The sequence below is a fragment of the Neopsephotus bourkii genome, unplaced genomic scaffold (assembly GCF_033783945.1).
Source record: "Neopsephotus bourkii isolate Nb327-2 ecotype Australia unplaced genomic scaffold, CSIRO-AGI_Nbou_v1 NB_1027, whole genome shotgun sequence".
NCBI classification, from domain to species: Eukaryota; Metazoa; Chordata; class Aves; order Psittaciformes; family Psittacidae; genus Neopsephotus; species Neopsephotus bourkii.
This window is the reverse complement of record NW_026901516.1, coordinates 784,774-804,642: the sequence shown is the minus strand read 5'-3', so window position 1 is coordinate 804,642 and position 19,869 is coordinate 784,774. Positions and strand designations below refer to the sequence as shown.

General features: G+C 41.7%; 1 protein-coding gene across 10 annotated transcripts in view; it reads right to left on the bottom strand.

Moving 5' to 3' along the window:
• Nucleotides 1–19,869, bottom strand: part of GREB1L (GREB1 like retinoic acid receptor coactivator) — a 140,153-nt gene that overhangs the window by 6,558 nt on the left and 113,726 nt on the right. For 7 of the 10 annotated variants that reach the window (XM_061360465.1, XM_061360469.1, XM_061360468.1 and 4 more), the window contains 13 exons: nucleotides 19,649–19,841; nucleotides 18,485–18,618; nucleotides 16,431–16,770; nucleotides 12,221–12,336; nucleotides 11,615–11,859; nucleotides 10,146–10,699; nucleotides 9,551–9,653; nucleotides 5,823–5,978; nucleotides 5,474–5,613; nucleotides 2,923–3,084; nucleotides 2,372–2,579; nucleotides 1,230–1,395; nucleotides 61–288 (listed from right to left, as the gene is read on the bottom strand). In XM_061360465.1, the coding sequence (XP_061216449.1) occupies nucleotides 61–288; nucleotides 1,230–1,395; nucleotides 2,372–2,579; nucleotides 2,923–3,084; nucleotides 5,474–5,613; nucleotides 5,823–5,978; nucleotides 9,551–9,653; nucleotides 10,146–10,699; nucleotides 11,615–11,859; nucleotides 12,221–12,336; nucleotides 16,431–16,770; nucleotides 18,485–18,618; nucleotides 19,649–19,841 (2,745 nt within the window). The remainder of the gene's footprint in view (nucleotides 1–60; nucleotides 289–1,229; nucleotides 1,396–2,371; nucleotides 2,580–2,922; nucleotides 3,085–5,473; nucleotides 5,614–5,822; nucleotides 5,979–9,550; nucleotides 9,654–10,145; nucleotides 10,700–11,614; nucleotides 11,860–12,220; nucleotides 12,337–16,430; nucleotides 16,771–18,484; nucleotides 18,619–19,648; nucleotides 19,842–19,869) is intronic. The other 3 variants (XM_061360467.1, XM_061360470.1, XM_061360472.1) reach the window with 1 other exon arrangement.

The window sequence follows — 19,869 nt, the reverse complement described above, 5'->3', positions numbered from 1 at the left end:
GAAAGCTTGCACTGACAAGCTACAGTTCCTCACTCAAATATATATATATATATAGTGTACCTGTTCAGATCATATTGCACGTTCTGGGTCAGGTCTATGTTGAGCAGTATAAAATCATGCACGTGGCACCTGGAGAATGGAGCCTTTGCTTTCCTGGCATTCAGCTTGCTGTTCCATTTCTGAACACCCAGTATTGCATAATGAACAATTTTGGGGGTGGCTTCAATGTGTTGGAGGACACTCTTCAGCGACACGTTCTTGCTGGAACCCCCAGGCTCCAGCGACTGGCTGCAAAACATGATCATACACCACATACAAACCATGCTTATGATTTTTATATAATATACACTGTGTATATATGTACACATTTAAATGTATACAAAGAACAAAGAAATTCCATTAACAGTTGAGAGTGTTTACTCTAGATACTGTAAAAATATATATATTAATGCAGATCTGTTAAAAAATAGCCAACTAAACTTACCCATCAATTTAGTCATTATAAGAAAATGGGCCTTTCAGCAGAATAAGGTCTTACACAGCAATGTAGAAAGTGAAAAGGAATTGCTTTACGCACCATTTCTGGAAGGCTGTTTTCTCCATGATGGACAGCACACGCACTGAGAAGGGCAGGAGTTTAATGCCTTCTAAAAAGCTAAAGCTCCCAAAATTAACTATTTTCATTGAGAAACATATATTGAATCAAACCAAATCATGGTAAGTAACATATTGAGAAATCACTCAAATACCCACTAAAAGCAAGAGTGGCTTTAAACAGAGAGCAGAGGTTTGTTGATGGTACGGCCTGTGGGACACGGATGTAAGGCTAGAGCCAAGTGGAAGTGTTCAACAGCAGGAGGCTGGATGGTCAACAAGACAAATCTAGAGCCTTCCCACTGCTCTGAGTGAAAGAGCAGATTTTGTGCGTTTTAGACAATACAACTAATGTGTAGGTGTACAGTTCCTGAGCTGAGTCACAACTGAATGAATAATGTCTTCTGTGAGGCCCCCTGGACAGGCAGCCTGGTGTTACTACATCAAAGCCATTACTGAAAGCTGCTTTTGCTTAGCAATGTTTCAAGTACATTATCAGCAGCTTGAGCAGCCTAGCTTTTCCAGTCATCTGGCCTTTTATACCCTGTCAGATGCTAGACACGAGCCTAAGTCACAGGTGTGCTGCTCTCTGTGCTGAATCAGAGCAGGGACCCCAGTGCTGGGTGGTTACTTACCTTGACTGTTCGTGGGCGCTGTGCATGTTCCACAAGACGCAGGAGTCATCCATGACCACGATGAATGGCCACACGCACTGGCGCTTGACTCCCAGTTCCTCCAAGCGGTTCCGTTCCAGTTCTAGATTGTGGTAGGAAAGTTCCTTAATAAGAAACCTTGCAGCACCTGAGAAAATACCAACAGGAGACCTTTATTAGACTTTATCACTCTCTCCTCCCAGAGAAAGGTTATCAGCATCTGCAGTCATTACCCTTTACGAATCATAGAATGGTTTGGGTTGGAGGGAGCTTTAAGGCTCATCCAGTTCCAACCCCCTGCCATGGGCAGGGACACCTTCCACTAGATCAGGTTGCTCAAAGCCCCGTTCAACCTGTCCTTGAACACTGCCAGTGACGGGGCATCCACAGCTTCTCTGCACAACCTGTGCCAGCGCCTCAGCACCCCCAAAGTAAAGAATTTCTTCCTAATGTCTAATCTAAATTTCCCTCTGTCAGTTTAAAGCTATTTCCCCTTGTCCTGTCCCTAAATGCCCTCGTAAAAAGTCCCTCTCCAGATTTCTTCTATTTTAAAAAGAAATCAATATGTCTCTTTTTCAACATGAGTAAATCTAGCCGGCAGATACCAAGACTGAACATTTTAAAGGGACCGTGCAGAACATGATTTTGTGGACATTAATAAAGTAACTTAAACCACAAAGGGCCTGAGAGTCTAAAAACGAAGCTACTTAAAAGCTCTTACAGGAAAAAAACTCAGCATCCATGAAAATGAAGTCCAAAGTTCAAGCCCCCAGTGTTCAGCTGTAGTTAATGTTTAGCTTCAGATAACTAAAGGAGCTACAATCTGAAAAAATCCCATGTAAAATGTCTAGAATGAGCGTTTGCACAGCAAGGCTGTGTAAAATGAGTGAATGTGGCCTATAAACCATCAGATTTTAAACTGAACAGGCAGTGATCAATGCAATCATACATTCCACATCCCTAACAGCAGTTCTTATACATCATTGTATTTTGCACTGACATTGCTGCTGTTACCACAGCACAAATGTGAGGACCTGCTGCAATATTTCCTTCAGCCATATGATCCACATTGTCCAACATGGATTTTGGTATCTTCACAGCAATGCATTGATGGTGTTTCTTACCAACGCCAGCATTGTTGAACATGCCTGGCAGGACAAGCATGATGTGGTTGGGCCAGTATTTACGGTACAGGGGCATTTCATACTCCTTCACTACAAGAAGGTGAAGGTGGCTGATGCCTTCCATGGCATGGTAGAGGTTCAAGAGGCCATGCTCATGACGTCCACTTGATGGAGTGAAGATAGGACTCTTGACTGCATTCAGATTCTGCTGGAACAGAAGGTATTTTGGCCACATTAGGTAAAAAGCAGGTTATTCCTGATATGGATCTTTATTTATCTACTATTTATACTGGATTTTAAGGTTACTGATCATTGCAACACAAATGAACTGGACACTAGGAATGCAAAAAGGGATGATTGTGTTCCCAAAACCTCCAGCTCTAGGACAGTCAGGCAAGAATTATGCAAATGACATTAAAACAAAAGGAATACATAAAAAAGAAAACATACACCCTCCACCCCCAGCCACCCACCATTGACTTGCAAATCTCTGTCAAGCTGACTGCATTCAGCACATGCAGACAGCAGATGGGTAAGAGCAGCACACACACCTTGTCAGAAACTAGTGGGAGACGCATGCTTTCTAGGTGTTTTCCCTGCTTGCTGAAGACAAAATGGTTCTCTTTGGACTTAGGGATTATAAAATGCAGTTGAACCTCTTCTCCTAGCATTGAGGATGAAAACGTGAAGGCATGCAGAGTGGAGTCAGAGATCTGTATACAAAGAAAAAAATAAATATAAGGTTTGCAAGCAGGTAGCACATAAGGCACCCATGGCACCTGTCCTTACAGCCCCAATACTGGAAGCCATCAGAGAAGAACACCCAAAACATTCTCTTTCAGTAACTGAAGTTAGCTCTATTATATTCTCATTTTCCTCTACCACAGTCCACATTACTTAGGTATGTAACTGGCATTGCAATTAAAAGAGTCAGCTTTCTGTACCCAACCAGTCTGGCTAAAGTGGACCCTTCTCAAAGCCATTTGAGCTGGAAATGATTTAATAATATTTACAAGGAGGAGCTGGAAAGCGACGTTTTACAGGGGCACCCGTGTGAAGGCAGGCTGAGAAAGTTGGGGCTGTTCACCCTGGAGAAGGGAAGGCTGCGTGGAGACCTCATAGCAGCCTTCTGGTATCTGAAGGGGGGCTATAAGGATGCTGGGGAGGGACTCTTCATTAGGGACTGTAGTGATAGGACAAGGGGTAATGGGTTCAAACTTAAACAGGGGAAGTTTAGACTGGATATAAGGAGGAAGTTCTTTACTGTGAGGGTGGTGAGGCACTGGAATGGGTTGCCCAGGGAGGCTGTGAATGCTCCATCCCTGGTGGTGTTCAAGGCCAGGTTGGACAGAGCCTTGGGTGACATGGTTTAGTGTGAGGTCTCTGTGCCTATGTTGGAACTTGATGATCTTAAGGTCCTTTCTGGCCCTAACTATTCTATGATTCTATGTACTGACAGGACAAGAGGAAATGGCTTTACACTGACAGAGGGGGGACTTAGGTTAAATATTATGAAGAAGTTCTTTACAATGAGGGTGGTGAGGCACTGGCACAGGTTGCCCAGAGCAGCTGTGGATGCCCCATCTCTGGCAGTGCTCAAGGCAGGTTGGATGGGGCTTGGAGCAACCTGATTTCTAAGTTGAAGGTGTCCCTGCCCATGGCAGGGGGGGTTGGAACTGGATGAGCTTTAAGGTCCCTTCCAACCCAAACCATTCTGTGATTTATATGATTCTATGAAACAAACTGTCCAAATAAATTTTCCCAAAAGTTTCAAAAAGCAGTGTACTGTGTGGGTGCTGCTCCACAGCAGAATGCACTGATATTCAGATACTCTAGCAGCAGCAAGGATGCATTAGCATGCTATTTTTCCTGTGTCAATACTCTTCTAAGGAGCTAAGTGACCAAAGCAGACCACATGATAAGCAACACTATGAAGAATTTGGGTGAGCTTAAGCTTGCACAGCACTTCACTGAACTGTGTAAGTGTATACAAAGTGCCTACATATATGATAAGATTTCATCGTACAGAAGGATTTGTCTTACTACAAGGTTAAATCATTCACTCTTAGCAATCAGCTTTCTATAATCTTTACTAAAGGATTGAAGTAATTAGCCTAAGTGAAGGCGAAAAATGAAAGCAGCTTTATTTAGGTTCTCTTAAAGCATTTAAGAGTCTCCCTTTATAATGCTTGCTATCCAGTGACTCCCCTTTGGATGTGTAATTTCTCTGAGTTCAACTGTAATTCTATACACAAAACTCACACACATGCAAGTAGATGTTTATATTTATTACTGCTCATTATGTTTGACCACATGCATAAAGATGAGCGAACAACAGATGCCTTTTGGGAGGATTTGCTTGTGTCAATGTACTTAATGAAGCATGAGTTTTAAATCAGACCTGCTGCTGCTGCTCAGAGGTAACTGACATTGTACATTGCCAGGTCAGTGTGTCTACACTGTGATAGCTTAATAGCAAGCTGTTGGAAAAGATCAGCAAGCAAGGAAAGAATTACTTGAGATAAGAAAGTTCCATGTAAGCTGTTGTTGGTGGTTAAGAAATTATGTCTGAGCTATTAACCAGGATAAATCTTACCTGCCAGTCTCCTATGAGCATAACTTTCTTTTAGAGATCAAAAGGTTTTTTAACTCTACATTTAAAAATGATCAGTTTTGTCCAGTGACTCACAAGCTGCCACTGAGAAGCATGCACAGTTACATGCAAAGGGAGGAAGAAGCAGGCCTTCCAGTCTCCCATCACAGGTGACACCTGAGCAAGACAAGCACCTCAGTTTTACAGTCCTCTCCCATGAGATAATGTGAGCCCTCTGGGCAGGCTGAATAATGCTTAGGCTTGAGACAACTAGTCACAACATCCACCCTTTGTTAGAGGCAGCAGGAGAGGAGAACTGCCCATGCGGAATGCAGCAGACACAGTTGATGCTCCAGGGTCTGTAGCTCAGTATCTCCCCTGAGAATGGAAGAATTAAACAATTCCATCTCAGGGAAGGTGAACGCATGAATCCTGACACCAGAGCCGTACACATAGAAAGACCACAGACAACTCCATGATGCAGTTTACTCTTGGACCTTGACACCAACCTGTACAGCAGGATTGACATCCATATACTGATGGCACTGCTCACAGTGGTGGAACGTATTATAAGCTGCGTATTTAGTTAACATCATGGACACAGTCTCCCTTTTCTTAGGTTCCTCTGATTTGGCTTCTTTGCTTGTTTCTGTGCACAAAGAAAAGAAGTAACAGAAATTTTACAAGTGTTGAAAAGCGAAATGTGATCCCACAAACAACTGTAAAGAACACACAAATTGTTTTGCTCCATGTCATTTTGGAGATTAAAGGCTCTTGAGAACTCGCAGGTTCAACTGAACCAATAAGAATTGATTTTTTGTAATAAAGTATTCCTAAAAAACTCTACATTTTACCCACCTTGTTTCACTCTTGAGAGTTGTTCTGTGTATACCGGACTTACAGTTCTGTACTTGGGGTCATGTACACTCAGGTCAAAAGACATTTTGCTGAAGATCTCAATGTCCGGCCAGTGGTCATTGCTAGACTGGGTAATTTCACTGTTTTCTGTGTGATCTGCAACAACACACTTGAGGTAAGCAGTACCAGACACCCACTGAATGGCATTTACATGATGTTTAGTGCACAGGAACTCACACAAGTGCACACAGAGACATCATCTTTGACCATCATATACATTACCAAAATTGAAACTATAATCCACACAAAGCCATTTCAAAGAAATGGCAATTCCTTAGAAACTGCATGCAGGTGGAGAAGCCTCATAGAGTATCTCCTCCCTGCTCTGCTCCTTATCGAGCTGCTGTGGTACCAGTTACTGTGGTTTAAGCATAAAATGCTCAAATCAATGGCCCTATCTGTGCAGAAGATACAGGGGTAATCTCGGTCTTCTCTGTGGTGGAATGAGGAGCGCTGGGTAAATGAGAAGCGAAGTATCCAAAGGCAGAAGGAAGGAAGCAAAGAGAAAGAAGCTGTACGCATTCATGAACTAGTACCTGGTGTTACATGATAAAGACAGCAAGAGACACTCTTCTGTCACAGAACGGGATGTGGCCAACAAGGACTAACTGGAACTTCTTTGATCCAACAGAGAGAACTCTGAAGTAGAAAATCAAGTTTACATAATGAGAACAGTCGAAAGCCCTGGCCAAGGAAAGCAGCTTTGGGCTGCAGTTGAACATGAGCCAATTCAGTTTAAAATAAGAGCAAGAGCACACCAAAGTCGGTGTGTAACTGAGGTCACTGATTTTAGAAAAGCAAATTCAGATGAAACGAAAGTTGGGTCTACAGACAAGCACGGGTGCACCCTGCCCTGACTGACGTGGTAGGAAGTGAGCCAGCAGCGGTTCAGAGGCCATTAACCTCACTGGCACTGTGCTTCACTCAAGTTACCATCCGGTGCAGTGTTTTAGTTTGTCAAAATCCTGAGAAAGCTCACTCTAAGTCAGCTGGCCTGAGAACACCAGGGATTTGCCCATGAATGAGACTTGGACTTCTTGGAACTGCAGTTGCCAAACAACCAGTAACCAGCATATCAAGCAAAATAAAAACACAAGGAGGAAGAGGCTTCAGGGGGACTACACCAGAAAGACACTAAGAATCAACAAAGTCCATGAGGAATGGGAAAAGCTCACTAGTGAATGAAGTTTTGCCTTAAACATCAGCAAGTGTGCGACAAAAAAAGCTCTATCAAATGTCAAGCTGAGGTAGACCTCAGAAAAGTGCATAAAAACAATCATTTTATTTGCTATATCACCTCAACTATATAAATTAAAATAATGTTTTTAATATTCTTTTTACTTTGATGATTCTATTTTCAAGGGAATAAAAGGTTTACCATAGGCCAAGACAGAAACAAAACTAAAATCTAAATACACACTCGAAACAGAGAGAAAGAATAATCTCCATGCCAGTTTTCTGAAAGAACAGGTTTGTGACATCTGGCAGGAGACTAACTGCAATGCAAGCATTAAGTATATATTATCACCATTTAAGAGGAGACACAAGAATCTATAGAGCTCTGGGTCCATTACTTTGACTTTGGTAATATTCAAAACTCAGGGAGTTATAAAAGATATTGAAGTAAATGAAAAGTGTAAAAACATGGCTTAACCAAAGACATCCTGTGTAACTTTCATTATACAGCTATGATGCATCTATTTCTCTGAACAAAGGAGAAACAACACATCTTAGCCATCTGGATTTACGCATTTAGTACAATACTACATGACAAATTATTAATACAGCTGGAGACAGTGAACGGTCCATAAACTGAAAAAGTTGATTAAACAGAAGATGGCAGCATGTAACACTGTAAGCATTAAGGCAGATGCTGATTACCAATGAAGGTAAAGGATCAGTGGAGGGACACCCTGTTTAATATTTCCTATAAAGTAACCAACTCAAAAAAACCCCATTGGCTTAAGTTTGCCAACAGCACATTCTGAGAGTCATTGTTAATATGGAGAAGGAGGCAAAGGCCATCCACAAAGAATTCGATGCCCTCAAAAACTGTAACAACAGAAACTAGGTGAAATTTAATATTAAACATATGAGTAATATGTAAAAACAAGGACTAATAACAAGCATTTCTGCAGCAGGATGTGGGCACCTCGGTTGGACACAACTGAGTTGCAGAAGAACCCACAAGTACAAGCTACACATCAGTGTCAGGGAAATGGGAGAATGGAAGAGACAAGTGCAATCATCGGCTTCATCACTCATGGGACTTTCAGTGGAGGCAAGGGAATACATGAGCCAACCCACAAGTACACTGAGTTGGCTAAGTATCCCACATAATGCCACACTCAGTTCTGGTCACCCATGTACCAGAAGGATAAATTGAAAATAGATGTGCAGGCAAGGAGCCACTATGGAGAATGGAGAGCCTGTCATTTGTGAGGATCCTGTAAGAAGATCAGGCCACCTAGATGAATGATGACAGACGGTAAAACTGCTGTCTGACTACACCATAGGAGTAAACATCAAAGAAGATAAAAGGTATTTTAGTTTACATTATTATTTTCTTTGGTCCCAAAGAGAACATTTATAACTGGGACAGGAACATCTTTGGAGAATAAAATAGTGTTTTCAATCACCAGAATGCTAGGGCTCTGAAAAAGCATTCCAATAGAAGTAGTGGGAGTTTAAAAAAGCCACAACCAAAAACCCAAACAAACCCAAACTACTCTTCTGATGGAGTTCCATGCATTCCTGGCTGGGGTGTGACACATTGCTGTGATCGCAACAAGCCAGACAGCATGATGCACAGCTTCTCTTACGTTTTCATTTTTCATCCTAAGTTTCTGGGGTACTTTAGTTCAAATAATAGGGGAATAACAGCCCCCAAAGCTCCAAATCAAAGAAAAATATATTTGTTCTTAATTTAATAGGATTTTCTGAGCATAAATACAAATAGTCTTGTCAAAGGTTTGACAAGAATGGAACTTTCAGGATGCTAGTCTAATGGTCATAAGATTTATGCACCACAGAGCTCTCTCCACTACAAAAGCACAGAGTTGTATAAATAGAACCCTGAAGAGGACTAACTTTTAAAAGGATTTGTGCTTCTAAAGGCAAAGTCCTGCCACAGCAGTTAATGCATCTATGAGAGCCAACAAATGAGCACAAATCCAAAGAGGCTTCCCCTCCCCTTTTTCCTCAGCATAAGATCTGCAAACTGCAGAGAACAGTCTTACTGAAAACTTGCATTTAATTTATAAATAAACATAAGTAGCAGTGATGTCTCAGCCAGAAACAGACAGCTCTTAAATATCCTCTCTGCTTAAAAGCAACTGGTGCTTAAAAACTAGCAAGGAGAGATACTGTGAGCAGTCGTTACCCATTTACAGTTCTGTGTTCACTTTCATTTTAGTGCTGTCCAAGGATATCAAACCGAAATACATATAATAGTTCTTGGCTAAGCCAAATATAAAATTTACATTTTTATTAATATATATTGAAATATACAGAGACACCTACAGTAAGTCTGGCTACACACTAATGGACAGGACAAGTGGTAGGTGTAATTTATAGTCTTCCTGTGAGCCTCAAAATTTGTCACTGCTGAATTACATGTAAGAGAGGCTCTTTATAATGCATATTAAAAACAATTACTAAATACTTACTGGCATTAATTTCTTCTTCATCATACACATCTACTTCCAGCAACCGGATCAGCATGCGGAAGAGAATCCTTAGGAACTGCAAGTATGAGCCAGTCTTTCCTACCTGAGCCAGAGATGGAAAAAAGTCTAAATCCCAATTCAGACTAATGTGAAGGAAGGATACATTTCAGATAAATGCCTTTGGGCTCACCCCGTTCTACCTCTGCCTGAAAACATAACAAGACATAATATTCCCCATTATGCTGAAGACTATACAAAGTTGATCTGGGAGGACAACCTGACCCACAGCCAGTATCACTTTTGTATGCAGGGAGATGGGCAGTGATAACTGCTGCCCTATTGATTGCTCATGGCAATTTTATGCTCAGTGACATCCACATGTATTTCATTTAGGCTAAAATACGACATACAGCATCACACTTCCTCTCCCTACCATTTCCAGCATGGACTTAACCTTAAAATTTGACTAATTTTTGACCTCAAAATACATTACTGCATGCAACCTTGCAGGGTGCCTTTACAGTACGATCTGCAGTCTTCATGATCGGTCCTCCAGTCCTGCTAATAAGGCAAGAGGAAGGAAATGTTCTCTTACTTGTGGTGGTCCTGTCAAAAGCAGCCGCCTGGGGTGAAAACTCCTTGAGCCAGACGCCTCACCCTGATTGCTGAAGTCCGCATGGTGCTGCCGGGCTGTTGTCCACTGCCTGTTGTAGAGGGACTGTTCCTCACTGCTCATGTCCTTGTGAAGCAGAGGCCTCAGAGAGCCTACCCAAGACACATCAGCATGAGGCAGGAGGGACGAGGAAGAGGGTAAATTCCCACTTTTCTGTGAGCTCAGGAGACAGTAGGCAGCTTTTGACAGGATGACGATGCGCGGCAATGCAGCACGGAGAGCCTTGCTGTCTTTGGCCGAGTGGGCAGGCCACCGGAACACCTGGGAGACCGAAGACAGTGACAACAGTTTTGAAGTGGTGCTGCTCGCCATCTGGTTACCCAGGGAGTCACATTCTTGTTTCAGGGTCTCTCCAGCTGTGAAAGTTCCCTCATCTGCTGAGCTGTGCGCCACAGTCTGAAAGTTAAGTGATGGTGCCTGCTTCTGTGACTTTTCTGCAGCACTCGAGGAGCTCACGCCATTGTCAGCCAGGGAACCTGGGGAAACAAAGATCAGGCAATGAACAGACACTGGCTAGCATAAGAAAATCATGAACTCATCTGATCTATGGGACAATCCCAGCATAAAAATACTTCTGTTCAATGAGCGCTGCTGTGGCTTAGGGCAGTGAAAAGAAATCATTGACATCTATCTGTCCCTCTTCCTGAAGAGGCAACAGCCTTTGGATTTGGAATTTCATGGTTCAACTTTCTAAACTTCAAATGTAACACCACTGTATATATAGATCAGCTTGACCTTCCTTCCTATGGAAAACAGAGTATTTGTTTCATTGCAACTTTAATGTGAACTTGGCTATGCTCCCTCCTCCGTAGCAGCCAGGTTTATTTAGTGTATGGGAAGATCTGGTGCATGGCAAAGATATAGTTCTGCTATCACAGTACCTCAAACTCATAGGGAAACAAACGGAAGGACCCAGAGGTGCCTGTAGAATGCAAAGAAGGGAAGTCTTGTTGGGAGATGAGGGTCCACAGATGCCTGAAGAAGTAGGGCAAGACCTAGCCACTGTGCTGGTCTTGATAAGGCAGCAAAATAGCTACCCCTCCATTTCCAGAGCATTTTTGTATTCTTAAATTTTTACAGCCTCCACTTCTACTCTGATTTTTAAGGTCTTTTCAGGAGCCACAGGACAGAACTAGCAACAAATGTGAAATATAAGTTTAAAAACAAAAATCACAAGTGACCCTTAGCTATGGCATACCATCCTCCCACTGCATCCTCTTTTAGCTGTAGAAAGGAAAACTGTTCACTGTGGAAAGAATCTACTGCTAACATTTCATTGCATAGCCTGCAGCAGGATGCAGCTAAGCAATGTACATCTCAATGTTTGCATTCAACTTCCAGTGACGCAGGAATGAAGACTTGTTTTTCAGACCAACAGCAGAATAACTGACCTGACGTTCCAGTGACGGCACTGCTATTACTCTGGGGTCGGTCCAAGTCTATCAACAGCTCATCAGACTCATGCTCGCTACCGTTAGCCTTCTCATGCTCCTTCTCACTAAGGTCAAGAGCTACAATAGGCCCTCGAATTGCCTCCTTCGAGACGTAACAGCATGCCAAGCCTACTTCTTGCTCTAACGCAGTCCGGGTTAAGTAGCTTGAGTCAATTAGTCGAAGGTCACAGTATTTCAACGACCTAGAAAACCGAGCCCGAGAAAAAAGAAAGTTTTGTTTTCCCTGACTTTGAAGAATACCCCCTATCTTCAGTTGCTTATTAAATATTCATGAACAATTTTATTAGCCAGTACATATAAAATTCTATTAAAATATTCAGCACAGAAGTTATGCTCCCTGGTACTTTGCACGGACATTCAACCGGCCCAACAGTACTGTAGTTTTCACAAAGCAGCTGTACTTTGCCAAATTTTTAAACTATTCCCAAATAAAGTCTTTTAAAATATAATCTTTTAAGTGAAAAAATAGCCAGATGTTACCAAGCCACTTCTCCACCCCACGACTTATTTAAACATGTTAGAGAACAAGAATAATAACAGCACCTGGGGAAAGTTTCTCCCAGAGGGTCTTTGCCAGTTAGAATAACAATGCAAGGTAGACCTTCCAAATCCTGATAGGTGCGAGGAATCCAGTCTTCCTGCTCATTGCCCCTCCAAGCCTGTGAACAGAGAAAATTCCAATCACATCTAAATGACCTTCACATACTGTTCTGTGGTGTTTGTTTGTACTTTTTCTTTGTATACACGGTTTGCTTACTTGACAGCCAACAGGAAGGAGACCTTAAGTACAGGCATGCACTTTTGCTGGTAGCCAACCATTAGCCAAGCATTAAATGCAAAGCAAAAGGATGCATAAGATATGTTATTCAGTACTGGAAACATACATCTGGTGTGGTATTAGTGCAGACTGTCAGAGAAGAGTGCCTTCAGTTGATGCCTTCAGTTTCAAGCTGGTACAGATGAAAGTTCTTTAAAATTAATACAAGGATACAGTAAGGCCTTCAAGTGAAACATGAAAATGATTAAATGAACCTTCCTAAATTATTCTACGTAATGGAAGGGTATATAAAAAAAGCCAAACAAAAACATTTTTCCTTTCACTGGAGGTAATCCCACAAGAAAGGACTCCTTACCTAGAGTCTACCACGGCCCAAGACCACAAAACTGCACCATTTTCCCTTAGCATTGGAAAGGCTGGTCCTATGTCCAACCTTCAGACCCCTTGGTTCAGTTCTTTCTGGCCCTGGATGAGCCCCTGTGTGTTCTGTGTGTTGGATGCAGCCTCCTAAAAATGTTGCTCTACCTTGAGCAATAACATCTTTCTTGCTGTGTTGCACAGTGCCCAGACTTTCAAATGATAAAGCCAGTTTTTGACTAAGACAGCACCCTATAGCAACTGTTAAAAGGAAGCAAAACTGAAAGATTCAGAGACTCTCCCTTAGAAAGGAAACAAGCCATTCTACCTCTTCCAATACCAAAATCATAAATAAAGCTGAAATGCAAAAATGCAGGCTTCTATCCAGCCATTCCTGTGAATACATTATGGGTACTGCCAGGAAAAACATAGCTTCTTAGATCACTGACCAGTCAAGTCAGATCAGCAGAGAAGCTCTTTCCATATAACGCAGAGACTATGTTTCCATGCTGATCAGACATTACGATCTCTCTAGACAAAGAAATCAAGCCCTATCATTACAGAATCACCAAATATTTGAGCTACAGCATATCACCCTGCTGGAAGAAAGTTTATCCTTTTTTCTTGTTAATAATGGACAAAATCAGTTATGGAGAAGACTCTTGTGTAGCTCAGGCACAGAATCTACTTTGCTGAGTCATGACAGCAACCCAAATTACTCAAACTGCCCATTAACAGTAATATATATATAACACTTTTCTTAGCACAGATGTGCAAGACAACAAGACACAGCTGTCTTGACAGCCCGATAAGACTTATGCAGGATTGGTGGAAAACACACCTTGCATGAAGAACTCTATTTTGAATTCTCTCTTGGTTCTTCTAGCCTCAACGTTTCCCTTGACCTTTTCTATCCTTATCCTTTCTTTTCTCCAGAAAGGCCATATTTTATGAGTAATCTCAGCCAGATGAAGGGGATTGAAAAGGAGGATTCACTAAGAGATCAATGGCTCAGTGTGTCATCTGACCTGAAAATTTCCACTGAAAATAACTCACGATTTTTATTAAGAGCATGGTTAGAGTAATACTCTCCTTTTCTGCTATGGTTCTGTTCTCTTTCCCCAGTCCTGATTTCTTTTCCCGGCTGATCTCAGCGTCCTCTGTATAACATGTTCACAAAAAGAAATTATTATTCCAACTCTCTAACAATATCTATTGGCTCAGTAAAGCAGCCTTGGCAGCAGAGAGAGATTTTCTGGCTCAGCAGGTTTAGTCTCACTGAACTTTAGTGCTACCCTGCTTCTCCAACAATGGAAGTTTCTGCAGAAGTGCATGGATAGACAATTAAATAGGGGAAGACAGATCCAAAGCTGATTTTCTTTCCGCTAGCCTAAGGACCTAAAAAGAAGCCTGTGTGCCTGAGGCTTTGAGCTGTAAACTTGCATACAAAAGATGCATTTCTTGATCATCTTACTCATGAGGGACAGAGAGCTGCAGTCCTCTGGGCTCCTCTCTTCTGAACGCCTCCCAGATGTTTTGACTCTTGTTATGCTTAAAGGGTATGACATGACAGCATGCCTGGTCAACAAAACTGTTATTTAAATTGTTTTCCATCTCTTCTTTCATTCCGTACCTCTGGTGTATCACCTCTCTTGAAGACTGGCTCCCAGATAGAGAGGAATGACCTGTCTGGCTAGCTAGAAGGCTTGCCTAACAGAGAAGGGAACAGTCCAGCTCTCGGCACTGCAGAGACAGCTGCCCAACTTCCCTGCCCTGTTGTAGCACCACGCACACTGCTAAAGGCCTCTTAGGGAGAAACTAAGTTAAGTCAAACTTTTCAACTGGGGTCACTAACAGCTGTAACTTTTCCCTCCCTGCCCCTGGAAAAGGTTATGATGAAGTCTCATCCACACTGTAACCTGTTATTGACAGAACCAGCATTTTGAGCCTCAGCCTCAACAGAAAGCACTTACTAGCCCAATACTGTACCCCTTGGCCAAAAATATGGCCTGGGTGCTCACAGTAGAAGCAGGCAGCAATCAGTTCCCCACTTGCTCTAGTCCCCCAGCTTCAGACCTCCATCAGGAGAAAAGTCAAACAGCACAGAAAGACTAAATCAAAACCGCTTGCAATAAACTAAATCCAATGGGAGCATGTCTGATGAATTTTATAATGGGAATCAGTTGCACAAACATATGCTCACACCATTACAGATACCCCCCATTATCCCAGGCACCAGACTAGCAGATATGGCAGCCCAGCACAAGTCTCACAGGTGCCCTTCATCATTCTGAAATGCCACTGGGTAACTCGCCTAAAAAGACACTACAGGCTTATCTTTGAGCAACTGAATTCCTCTCCTCACTCCCTTTATATGCATGTTTCAGAATTGAGTGGGTTTTTTCCTAGTCACCTGCAAGTAAAGAAACAAGTCCAGAATCCTACAGCTTTGGTTACTCCAAAGAAGCATCTTGTGTTCTGGGAGACAGGAATAAGATTTAGAAGTTTTTTCATTCTCTGCCTGATCAAATTCCTCTATTCCAGATCAATGGCTACATAGATACTCACCTAGAACAGCCTCACACTCTATCCTGATCTGCTCCAATGACCTTAGAGGCTGCTCCAGCAATGTGTAAAGGATGCAACCCTTTACACAAAAGGCCACAGAGATGCCCCCACAGGACTCATAGTCCAGAATGATTTAAGGTTGGAATTAATACCTAGAGAACAAACAAAATCCCAGCAGCACAGAGCTGCTACTCGCATGTCATTTGCTCCTTCACGACCACGACTTTCCTCTCTTCCCTCTCCTGCTGCAGGCAGGGCTTGAGAAGCAGAGGTGATAGCTTCCTTAATGGACATTTTATCTCCTTTTGATTGTAGGCAAGCAGTTTAAGAAAGGCTCACAAAATTAATTCCTTTTCTGCATGGATTTGTATACACTGCATAACTCATAGCAGAAACAGAAAACTAATCTCTGTGTAAGACTTAAAGCAAGGATCAGACAGAGAAACAGTATTACTTTCAGGCTGGTACCTAAGGCAGGCAATCCATTTCCTTTGCTTTAATGTAGTGAGGTTAATTCAGGAAGTGGGTTTGGCTGGTTGAACCATGCTCTTATAAACCCATGCAGAAGTTTAGCCTGGTGCATATTTGCTGGGCAGAAGGAGCTTTTCAGCATGCAGTGAATTGAGAAAAGTCTATGTCAAACAGCATGCTTTACCAGTTATCAGAAGGGCAGAAGATAGATGGACAGAGCAGACAACAGATACGCTAGACAGACAGATAAGCAGGTGAAAAGAATTAGTTTGCCTATGGAAATCTGAACCCTGCTTTCAGACATGAACCCTATCTGACTCATGCTGGTAATTCAGCTTTAAGAAGTGAGATAATACCCACTGTTTGACTTCATACACCAGTAACAATTCAGGGTTTTTCCAAGTTTCTAAATTATTTATGCTCATCAAAAGTACAGTATGCTTCTGTGGCGACAGATACAGAACATGCACCCTTTTCCTAGAGAATAGTTAACCTAAACACACAGGGATAAACACAAAACATGTACAACAGTCAGGTGACTACAACAGATACACAAACAACTATTTAGTTTCTGCTAACCTTCAATCGTGTCACAAAGTGTTTCGCGACAGTCAGCTCTGAGGCAGGATTCCCAAGGAGGATCTCAAAACGATACTGCAGACCTAACTTGTCTCTTACTTCTTGCAACCTCTCCTTGGCCAGCATGGCGAGCTGCACAGATGGCACCCTAATGACAAGCATGTGGCCACAGCCATTCTTATCCTTTCCTGGAGAAGTGATAAGGTCATCCATTATGCTGAGTGTCTCGGGTGTGCTGTGATCTCTTAGGGAGGCCATGGTTGTGAGAGCCATCAGAGCTTGGGAATACTGCTGAATGAGAAGGTAGCAACGGATGACCATGCTGTGTAGTCGGGGATACCTTTGAGGAGATAACAGTTCTGTGTTAGCACATGCAAAATCACAGTCATGTCTGAAAGTTGGCCAAAAAAAAAAGGACTGTGTGGTAAAGAAGTGCCTATTTTTTTTCATTAGTGCTCAAAGAACAAAGCCTTCCATTTTCATGGACAATAATTTTGCACAAAATCTGTGTTTTAAGTAAATTAATATAACATGGCCCACATACAGAAGGTAAAAAGCCAAGGCCTGTGCTCAAGTGACAGGAATAATAAACTTCTTTTACCCTCATCTGGGCCACCCCGCTAGACCACATTGCTCAAGGCCCTGTCCAACCTGGCCTTCAATACTGCCAGGGATGGAGCATCTCACTTCCACTTCACTCCAACAGCACAGGCTAACAATTGCTTTGCTGACCACAGGTTTGTCTTAGAAGAACTTCAAGGACCATTGCTGCTTCAAGTAGTCTGTGGGAGTAATACTTCATAATTTCACACCTCTCAGCTTCTCACCAGAAAGTTAGAGTTACCAATAGGGATTGCTGGCTCTGAGCTAAATCTGAACGTTCATTTTGCCTTTTAACTTACATAGCAAATATTTCTTTTCTCTCTCATTATAGCTATATGCAGACATATGAACTTAAAAAATAAATTGCTAAGAAAAAATAAATTGCTAAGAAAAATTAAAAGCTATTTCTAGACATTCCCCATGAGCACACCCACCACCACAATATAGAAATAAACCCTATGCTATTACGTCTTGATTGCTAGTCTTGTGCCACAGACATCCAAATGACTAAAACAACTAAAGTTCCAAATTTCTCTGGTCTCTTTCTTGAGCAATTTAATAGAAAACATGGGATCCATCTGAGTAAAGTTTTGTGTCTGTCTTTACGCAGTAGGTACAGTAGCTCGCTCTGTGTACCATAAGCCAGCCATTAAATCAGTACATTTTTATAGCATTTTCTATTCCTCCTTCCATAAAAGTATCCCCTTGCACTTTTGTTACTAAAACAAATAGAACCTTTCTTCCTAACACCAAATTACTATATTGACCTAAATAAAATAGGAGAAATAGTACTGAAGACAAAACAATCCCTGTTCCAGTAAATATGAAATACAATAAGAACTACAGGTCGAACTGTTACAAGGAATCTTGTACTGCTGATATGCAGGATAGACTTAACTCCACATTGATGGAAATGAAGTATCATCTTAATTCCTGTAATGTGCACATTTAATTATATCTTGGATAGGTGCTGTGACAGTAGCTTGCTCGGGCAGCTACAGGATAATAACAGACTCTGAGCTGCAGGAACCAAAACCATAGCCAACCAATGAAATAACGAAAATGATGTGTTTGAACCAGTATTACTTACTTAAGCCACCACTGACAGGTCTGTTGGCAGTCTCAACAAGAAAAGCAACAGGGGGGGTGAGGTACGAAACCTTTGGTACCTTCTCAGCTTTGCAGTGGGTGAGCAAAAAGAAGATAGCAGCACAGCTGAGCCTGGACTGCTGCTGAGTGGGCCTATTCTCTTCTTTATGCAAATGATGGATATTCTTCTTCAACAGCACTAAGTTTGTCACAACAATAAAACTGTACAGATTCACAGATCCCAAAATCAGCATCAAAGGTCATCATGTCGTCATCCCTCCCTGTAATGGGGCTAATAAATATATCTGTATCCTTAAGATCCCAAGTAAGCAGAATTCCAAGCTCCCATGTTAATTATTTACCTTTCTAAAAGCGTGTTGACCATTTTTTCAAAGGTTTCATCACATCTCAGAAGGGGACTTGTGACTCCCCATTGGAGGGATTTGCTGTATTCATTTAAACCAAAATACAACTTGTCTTCATTTGCTGCATCATCCTGTTCCATACAGAGACAGCAAAAACATAAGGAAAACTGGAACCACGTTTAATTTGCTTTGTAATTTAAAATAATTACTGGAAAATATTTTTTGAACCAAAGTATCCTTTCTTTTCATCCAGTTTTCCTCAGTGATGCTATTTGTTTGTTTCAAAGAATACAATAAAATGTAAATTGGTTTAATTGTGTTTTACTGGTTTTATTATTTGTCTACAGCCAAGACAGACAGGTGGAGGTCCTTGCAAATCCTTAAATATATCTCCTACCTGTAATTGCACTGGGTTTCTAGAATCCTGCTGACTATTTTATGACTCCCTGTCTCTGGCTTTGTATCTACTGACAACTGTTTTCTCATTTCTATTTAAAGCAGGACCTGAAAACAGAAGGATTATTAATTCCAAACTTTTTCTTGACTGCCAGATTCTACCCATATCTAATGGCAATCACAAACTAGGCATTTGTTTGCTAGATTGTAAATTGGCAGACAGCAATCAGAAAGGCAGAACATTTGCTGCCTCAAATTTCATGAGGCCTTTGCTGGAAGCACAGCATGGTCTCTGGTGCATTTATATCGCCCGTAATCACAAGGAATGCAATAAATTACATACAGTCTCTCCTTTTTTGTGGGTTATTTTTCTAATCAGAAGACTGAAAGTTGTTGATTTTTTACTTCTGGGAAACAAAAAACTGTCTAGACTATTTTACAGAATATCACCACAATGGCTTATACTAACAATCAATCAAAAAGTGAACTTCGAACACACATTCACTCCATTATTTCTACTATTCTGTTTGCTTTGTCTGACCAGAGGATAGAAAGTAGTTTCTCAAATTACATTGCTGGATAAAGAAAAATGTGTAGCTCTTGGGCCTAAATGTCAACCAGCATGCCAAGGCCGTGTATCTGAAGCCTGAGACAACAAACTCCAGCAGAGAAAGAGCTCCATCTGAACATATGCATTTGCTAGATTCTGTTACATGTGGAGTCCACACTAAAATTCAGAGTTAAAATCAGCAATTAAACACTTACCCCGCTGTCAAATTGTATCCAATGTACCTCATTGCTAGAGCTGATCCTGGACTGCTGCGTTTGCAAGGCATAAGGAAAAGAGCTGACCTGAAGAACAAGGAGGTTGAATGCTTCAAGGACCTCCCTGCAATTAATAACTCTATCAGCCAGACCATGACTAGGCTCACCATGTGACAGGGAACTTGAAATGGCACTGCAGAAATAAGAATGCAAAGAATTGC